This window comes from Puntigrus tetrazona, chromosome 12 (genome assembly GCF_018831695.1).
Source record: "Puntigrus tetrazona isolate hp1 chromosome 12, ASM1883169v1, whole genome shotgun sequence".
Lineage (NCBI taxonomy): Eukaryota > Metazoa > Chordata > Actinopteri > Cypriniformes > Cyprinidae > Puntigrus > Puntigrus tetrazona.
This window is the reverse complement of record NC_056710.1, coordinates 2,788,456-2,797,453: the sequence shown is the minus strand read 5'-3', so window position 1 is coordinate 2,797,453 and position 8,998 is coordinate 2,788,456. Positions and strand designations below refer to the sequence as shown.

The following is an 8,998-nucleotide window of genomic DNA, read 5'->3' as shown; positions in this document are numbered from 1 at the left end:
TACAAGCATTTAATCATGTTGAGTTAATTGTTCAACGGTACCTTGTTTTGTCGCATCAACATGTCTGTTCATGTTTAGGTGTTATATGACACTGGCATTAAGCAAAATTCCCCATCTGTATAAGCGTTCAGAGCACTCACTTTACAGCGGGAGCTCTGAGAGAGGTTGAGCTGCTGATCAGAAACCAGTACTGACTTTGTTTTGTTTTTTTTGTAGTGGGTCATGTTTGGATTCTAGGAGGGAGAGACTGGTCTCCGACCAGCAGTCTTGAGAAACCTCTATGGCTGTGCAGACACACACAAACACCCGCACACACAAACACTATAATCCCACTATAATACACACGCAGAGAGGCAACAAGTGCTGTTTCAGTACATTTCAGTCTGTCTTCTTTACCATCTACATGCTGCCAACGAGCCACACGCGCACACACACACATCTGTTTCACAAACAAAAACGGTCTAAAACAAACAGACAGACAATAAAAAGAAAAAAGGTTTTACTGCCGCCCCCACGGCAAATGTGCTGGGATTTCTTTTCGACTTCTGTGAAGATGCATTCAAAGATTTATCCAATTGAGTTGTTTATTAAATGGAAAATTTCAATTACATTTAACAGTCAATCTGTTAAAAAAAATAAGTTTAAATGGGGGCAGGGAAAAAAAATCTTCCCACAAAAGAAGAAAAAAAAGAAAAAAGAAAAAAAAAAGCAGGCATACGCAGCTGACAGCCCTCTTGAGCAATCTTCCTATCTTTCCCTGAACCAGCTTGATCACTTTACAAGAAAATAAAAAGTAAGAATAACGAAATTTAACGGCATGGGGCTGGTTATGGATCTGTCAGTTGGCCAAGCATCTACACCTTCTCCCTTTTGACATTCCCAGTCCTTTCACTCCCCAGTTCAACGGTCCTCTAATTCCATATCCGCTCCATTCCCTTCCAACCTTTGCCCAGTGGAGGATCACTGAGTTGTTGTCATTGTAGTAGTAGTAGTGTAGCCTAGCTTGGAGCAGCCTAGCTTAAGGTAGCGCATGGTGCATGCATTAAGGCTGAGAGGGGGGGTTCTGTGACGTCACAGAGTGGGAGGAGCCAGACTGCATCATCGGCTGTGCGGGTGGTGGTGGTGGAGGAGGGTGCTGTGCTCCAGAGTGTGTGTTTGGGGAGGGAGGAGGCGTCGGACGCTTAAACTTATCTGGGCTGGTGCTTCTCCTTGGGGATGGCCTCTGTGTGACAGGAAGAAATACAAATCAAGCTCATGATATGACGAAATACAACAGCAAGATTGTCTTTTTATACTTCTAATTCAGCAAAATCACAAAGGGACAGAATACAGACTATAACTATATGTATTTCCAGTCAAACTGTTAAACTGTGCAAAATTCATTTTGATGACATCAGATAGAAAAGGTCTGTACCCACTAGTAAAAAAGTTGTAAAACTAGTAAAAAAAAGTGTCAACAAGAAAAGGCAGAAACACTGACATTTTAAGCAATTTTAAAACCCTGAATGTGACATTTTTTTCTTGAAAAAAAAAATTAACAATACTTTCTGACTGGTCATGCTTTTTCTAAACAAAACTACGCTAAAATTCACACATGAAATGGTTCCTGTTATCATCTCCCCTAGTTTATCTGATACATGAGTGTGTTTATATATGCAAACCGGGTGTGAAAGTGCAAATGTGCTCCCTTTTGAGTGTGTTAGAAGTCTCTGGCTCTGCTGTCACTCCTGGTTTATCAAAACAAGCTGACTTTTTCAAGGCACCGTGGGACATGAAAGTGAGCCAGCTGCTCTTTGCTAAAACAAACAGATCGCTGTTGCTATAGCCAACAGCTCCCCAACAGGAAAATATAATCCACAACATTCAAATAGGTATTAGGAGAGCAAAGAGGCAAAAATAATGAGTGTCATGAATTAGCGACTAATCCAAACCTGTCATTGAATATTATTCTTTAAAAACCTGAAGCGGTCACCTGTGTAGTAAGAAGTTTAAGTTCTGTATTACCTAATCAAATCAGCTCAGCTCCCATATCAGGCCATAGCTGTTGTAAAGTACATGGAACGGAGATCAAGTGATTTATATTTGCTCATTTCTAATACTACCAAAAAAAGTTCACAAAAGCTTATCTTAGGATTTTTTATTTATTTTGGCAGTCCACTTCCCTTTTGTGGAACAATACACTACCTCAATTGGTTACAAACTTAAGTCAACTGCACAAGCAAACGGATGGCGCAAAAGTCGTGTTGATGTTTTTAGTCATTTTGATCATATGCAATGAGCCATGCCAATAAGGGACGGCAGCGGTGAGGTTATGTAATGTGCTTGCCTAGTCAGTTACTTCGTCAAAAGTCTCTGCTGGTAAACAGAGGGGTCATATTTGTGCAACAGACATAAATACGAGGCTGGACTAATTGCTGCTGCAACATAGCTAGTCTTACATTGCTGGCCTTCACTCAACTGGACAATATCCAGAGGGTGTTGCAGAACATACATAAGCTTAAATTGAGACTCGTTGGAAATGATTACTTCATTGCTGTACATTTATAGCTAACTTATTTATCTGCTAGCTAACATTAAACTGATAAAGTGACACATTAAATCCACGTTGCAGTCACCATTTATTTCAAATGACACTAAATGTTCGAAACATTCAAAGGTCTGGGGTCTTTAAGATTTTTTTAGAAAGAAACAAACACTTTGATTCAGCAAAGAAAACATCCAATGTGATGGTAAAGCATTTTGATGTTCTGAAAATTTTGAATTAAAATTCAAACTTTGTGAGCATTCTTCTCAAGAAATTAAAATAAAATGTATCCAAGTTTTCTAAAAAAAAAAATTAAACAGCATAGCTGCTTTCGACATCGATATAAAATATTTACATTCAGGAAGTAGACCTTTGATTTGTAAATCAATAACTACAGTGTGACTACTCTAGAGCTGCCATGAATGACAGGAAATGTGATGAAAGACTGTCCGGGTCTTGTTTGAGCTGGCATGAACCTGGTCCTGACACACATAGAAAACAAAGTAATTTTTAAACCACTTTCATTGATTTTCCTAACCATTACTGCCATTTGTCTTCTCGCTTACCTGAGTGAGAAGACGACATTTATGTATTTACAATTAGCAGTCGATCTTTAATCTCAGCAAAAAGATTTAAACCGACAGTTTAACAGCATACTTTTTTTTAAAGTAACTTTCCTTAGGGAAAGTGAAATTAAAGTGAGAAAATTGTGCAACCTGCCTTTACAACTAAATTAAAAAATGTAGGACATCCTCACCTGTATGCACAAAAACACGACTTATGTTTCTGTTCAGCGAGCTTATCTTATCTGGGTTTCTAACATTATATTTATAATATCTCATATCTGTACAAGTACAAGACATGGCACCTCTGTGTTTGTTTTGGGTGGAGTAAGTGCACCATCTCTTCATCTAACAGGTCAGAATACACTGCAATGTACACAAAAAGTCAGAATGCGGCTTTTGTGCGTTATCTTATTTAAATGGCTGAGAATTTACAGTACTGGTCTATATCAACTTAGACACACAATGGGTATGAGGAAGAGTGTTCTGAGGTTGAGTCACAGATAAGTCATCAAATGTGTTGTTTCCAATTCAGCTAAATGGTGTTACAATGGGTCTTAGCTGAAAACAGGCTGTCCATGAGATACACATGTAAACATATTGCTCAATATCAAGATGTGTTTGAGCAGAGTGTTATATATATATATATATATATATGTATGGATGTGTGAGTGTAGTGTGCGTGTAGGCACCTGTACAGCATGTGAGGGTCCTGGGTGGATGTGTAGCCCGGGAGATGTGTAGTGGGGGAGTGGTGCTCGGCTCAGTGTGGCTGGAGGGGTGAAACCAACCGTGTGACTAGCGTACGACAAACCTGGAATGCAAAGAGAGCATCTGCTAAGCGGTTTTATTGGGGTCCTTTACGCTGTTTATTTTGTAGTTTGCCAAGAACTGCCAAACAAACAATGACCGTATGCAAAACAAATATTGATAGCTCTGTAAATCACTCCTCTGAGATGATGAGAAAAGGTATAATAATTGGTCTCAGCACAGAAAACTAAAATAAGAACTAGATTGGGCTCAGAAATATAATAAAAATCACCCTTCCTCAGCAATACAATTGAAAATGTGACTTTCACACCATCAAATGTGCAATGTTATGAATTTCATCAAATATATAAATTCTATGAGGTCATTTAAAAAACACATTTTTAACATGATGCAACCCATTAATGCTTTTATTAAAAACAAGCGCTCCTTATCAATATTAATCTTTGGTCGTTTGAACGGCATAACCTTTTGAATTACATAACTTGATGTACTTGTTCACAGGTTTGTTTGTTTTTTAAAAGATTATTTTACTTTATTACCTAGGTTATCTTTTTTGTTTTTATCAAAAGCCACAATATCTAATGCTAATTTAAAAACCATAAAACATCTACATCATCATCAATCTAAAAGATTTATGTTTGTAGACCTAAGCTAGCCCTAATTTATCGCTCTAATCTCAGAATGAGAAAGCAAGCAAGACTAATGTACCATCACATCAATTTACAGTACAGCTTGCATAATAATTAACACTCCATAAAAACGCATTTGTCTAATCATCACCCTACAAACTGATTCAAAGGCTGTGTCGAAAACCGTTGTAAAAGCCTGTTAAAATATAGCAAGGAAATAAGCAAGGAAAACCACATAAAAAAAAGTAACATGTACAATAATGTCAAGTTATTATAGCTATTTAAAAATGTTTTTTAAATGTTTTATATGCTAACCTTTGATTTACAATACAGTAAAAACATGTTAAATGTGTTAAAAATTACAACTTAAAACAGCTGTTAAAAAGCAGTTGTTGCTATAAAAGAGTGATAAATCTTCAAAGTTAACTGTGTGGGCACGCACCAGGGGAGATGGGGCGGCTGGAGGAAGGAGAGGGGGTGTAGGGGATTGGACTGGACACCGTACGAGCTCTCAGTCCCTGAGCAGACATCTCATTAAAATATCTAGAGAGAGACGTAAAAAACAAACTGCATAAACACAATCTGGCAATGCATGCTTTTTGTTATAATTATAAGGCTATAAACAGGTTTTAAAACACGTTAAGACCAGTGTGTCTGCACTAGAGCTCCCCATGTTCTGTTGTATATAGTTAAGTGGAAAATACATCACATTTGCAATATNGTTAAAATATCTAGAGAGAGACGTAAAAAACAAACTGCATAAACACAATCTGGCAATGCATGCTTTTTGTTATAATTATAAGGCTATAAACAGGTTTTAAAACACGTTAAGACCAGTGTGTCTGGTTATTTTCATGGTTTATCATATTTCGTGTTTGTAATTAATGCACCTCTCATCATCCATCTCAAGGCTGCTCTCACTCTCTGACAGCTGTCTACACAGTGCCTCCCTTCTCTCCATTTCTCTCTGAAGTTTTCTCTGAAGACGAATGTTCTCTTCCCTCATTTGCCTTTCCTCCTCAATATATTGAGCCCGCTTCTCTGTGTCTGAAGGAAGAGAAAGACAATAGAAGAAATACACAGAAAAAATGTTAAGAGATTTAAAGTGTAATTTAAACCTGCAAATAAAAAAATAAAGCACAATATGCTCTTTGAATTATTTGTCAAATTTATGATTATCATTCATAATTCATACTTTTCAATTAAATAGTCTTAAATTGATATTTATAATGAATTAAAAAGTATGTAGTAAACAAAACAGATTTTTGCCATTCTTTCATGTACACGGAGATGCTCAGAAGAAGCAGGACTCATATTTGAATTGATTTTTGCAGCTTAATATTTACATATTGGGTTTTTTGACAACACTTCTTGACAATGCATGCTTTCGCTCTGGAGGGGAGTTTTTAATTTTTTTCATTTTTGCAAAATACTTGACCATGTTATCACAAACTATATATCACACAGCCATGCTCAGGCATCTCAAACGAGAAAATCTGCTATCTTTGCAGCACCAAAGCAGAATATAAAGGTAATTATTTAACAAATTCTGTTACTGTACTACTGTTATTATACAAGTTATAAACCAGCAGTCTTTAAAGGGGGATTAACATGCACTTTCATGCATTCAGAGTTGTTTACACTGCGCACGGGCGCATGGAAAAAGTTCAAAGAACAATTTGGACATATGACCGAGTAATTATGTGCCAAAAAAATTTCTTCCGGGTTTGTACAAGTTTCTGAGAGTTTTTTTTCAGTCATGACGCACGTTGAGGATGGAATGCCTTATATGAAAAGCACGCACCTGCACGTGCACAGACCAGAGAGAGAGCGAGATTGCGCTCATCAACGAACGTCACCTGGCTGCACTGTACTTGACTCGCATAGGAAGCAGGCCTATGTTTCCAAAGAAGTGTGTTTTTGGTTATATGGGGATAAAGATAACCTTTCAAGTTTTCCAAAAGTACCAAGCGTTACGCGATTAGCAAATGCCTTTCGTTTTTCCCGGGGCAGCAAATGAGTTTCTACGTTTTTGTTGACGAACCTTTGAAAAACTAAGCCCAGTTCAACACTGGATTTGCACATTGTTTATTACTGAAAGTTGGAGCGGTCTAAGCTATAAAAGATTCCAGGTGATGATTTAGAACTGCAGACGGTATGTGAAACGCCATCAGATGTCTATGTTTTGTTGGCAGCTGGTACAAGGTCATGTCACTCTTTAGCTCCGCCCAGGCAGCGCGCCTCCAGGAGCTTTAAAATCTAAAGACTTTTTGGAGATATGAAGGATGCAGTACTACTCTATAGGTACTCAATGTTAACATGAGATTGGGAGAAACTGTGTGTTATGTCCCCTTTAATAGTCAGTAAAACAAAAGGCAGAACACTGTATAACTCAATATCAAAACAATAACTCAATAACAAGGAAATTGACTCGAGATACTTACGCACATGATAAAGGGTGTTTTAAATGTCCTAAAAATATTGATAACTAACTTTTGACATATTACACACACTAATATATATTTATAAATATAAAACAACTGCCTTTAACATGTTTAAATATATTATTTATATCTTATTGCTGACAATGCACTACTGTGTTAATCCCTGATTAAGGCTTTTAATGGTCGTAATACCATGAGCTAGAATAAAACTGTGGTTACTTTACAGCAATGTAAATGTAGATGTCTCCCTCTAGCGGCCAAATCACAATTTATAGCTTTAAAGCTAAGAATTAAACTGTAAATGTGTTACTTTCTGTACTCTACAAACTATGGCTGTATTGCACTTCACATACCTCTACTACAAAATAAAACCACATACTTCACTATTCAGGGAGTTATGTTATCTTTTGGTTTCCACTTTTCAAAGTACTACTAATTGAGATGTACTAATCCTAACCTGGAATTGAATATAGTATGGAAACCATGAGCTACTGTTAAGATTAATACAAAGGCTGCATTTGCACTACAGTTTGTGTGCCTCCGGCCGCAGTATGATGGCAGAGAGTGCATGCGTGCGTAATGAGACAAGGACTCACGCTGGAGCTCTGTAGTGCGGAGGCTGCGTTTGAGCCTCTCCACTTCACTCTTGAGGAAGCGGATGTGCCGCATCATATTCTCCGGAGAGTCAATCTCCATGGAAACTTCACGTGGAGAGGGCGGGGCTGACACTGGCTGGTCAAGCTTCTCCTGCAGAATCCTGTCAATTAACAGAAGAATAAATAGAAGAAAATTCATGTAATCAAGTGTTTTGTAAAATGGACAGACCAGGTTAAAAGGGACAATACCTTTTTTCTGCCTCGAGTTTGTCCATGCGCTTCCAAAGCCGGTTCACTAGTGCCTCCTGCTCTTGTTCCAGAGTGTTTTCCAGATCAATCTTCTCACGTCGGAGCTGCATGTAATGCAATTATGCAATTAATAAAACAAGTGGTTTGCCTGTTCTTAGGGGAAAATGTTGGGCCACCATAATAACTCTGGGACTTTCCACAAATAAAAATTGTGCGTTCAAGAATAACCTGTTCTAATTTGCTGAAACTGTGTTCCTTTACTGGCAGACAGCCAAGCTAAACCCACCCACGCCCCCAACCCAAGAACAAGGAACTTGGAGACACCAACTACTAAAATTTGTTCAACTGAGTGCAGGAATTTTAAGAAAGAGTGGTTTAAAAAAAAGTTTAAAGAAGGTACCTGCTCCAGAGTGAGCTGTTTGGAGATGGTGTCGTTCTCCAGTTTTTTGATCTTCTTCATCAGTTTATTGACCTGGAATTCCTGCTCTTGCTCCAAATGCTGCTCCAGCTCTGCCTTTTCATGCTGAAGCTGAAAAAGAAAGCGAGCGCATTAAGAGAATAAAAGCAACCAAGACGGAACACAAACACCCAACTCTAAACCCCAAATGAGCTGTGACTTAAAGTGACGTTTTGATGTCACTTTTTCTCCCTGGTGTCCTTACAAATGATAACACGATAATTCATTGTACATGGTAACGGTTTTGAATGCTCATGCATGCATATCTGCTTTCATAGCAACATATTTTCACCAGATGAATTTGCAACAATGTTCAAAAACAAAAATTTAATAGAATCAGAGATGTTTTTGCTTAGAAATTACTACTCATCATTCAGCATGTTAGTCTGATTTCTGAAGGATCATACGACACTGAAGACTGGAGTAATGATGTTGAAAATTCAGCTTAGCCTTTAAAAAGAAATGACAATGGAAATTTATATTTTTCCACTTGCGAGCATACAATCTCTTTCAAAACCAACATAAAATCTTACCAAGCCTAAACTTTTGAACAGTAAATATATAAAATGGCATGACTCATTAGTACGTACACTAATCTCTCTTGCTTCTCCTCCACACAGTACAGCACACCTACTAAACACACGCACCATAAACAAAGTCATTTGGTCTCAGCAGAAGAGCCAAATTCAGTAATGAGCTTTGAGCACCAAAACAAGCTTTCACACAATTTAATCAGCTACTACTTTTTTTTTTTTTTTTTTTTTA

General features: G+C 37.6%; 1 protein-coding gene across 1 annotated transcript in view; it reads right to left on the bottom strand.

Moving 5' to 3' along the window:
- The window catches only part of LOC122355797 (coiled-coil domain-containing protein 6-like), a 10,611-nt gene continuing 1,613 nt past the window's right edge, over window positions 1-8,998 (bottom strand). Inside the window, exons 3-9 of the mRNA XM_043254350.1 lie at window positions 8,177-8,305; window positions 7,777-7,880; window positions 7,528-7,688; window positions 5,378-5,534; window positions 4,930-5,030; window positions 3,780-3,901; window positions 1-1,222 (exon numbers count right to left, since the gene is read on the bottom strand). Of these exons, the coding sequence (XP_043110285.1) occupies window positions 1,043-1,222; window positions 3,780-3,901; window positions 4,930-5,030; window positions 5,378-5,534; window positions 7,528-7,688; window positions 7,777-7,880; window positions 8,177-8,305 (954 nt within the window). The 3' untranslated portion in view covers window positions 1-1,042. The remainder of the gene's footprint in view (window positions 1,223-3,779; window positions 3,902-4,929; window positions 5,031-5,377; window positions 5,535-7,527; window positions 7,689-7,776; window positions 7,881-8,176; window positions 8,306-8,998) is intronic.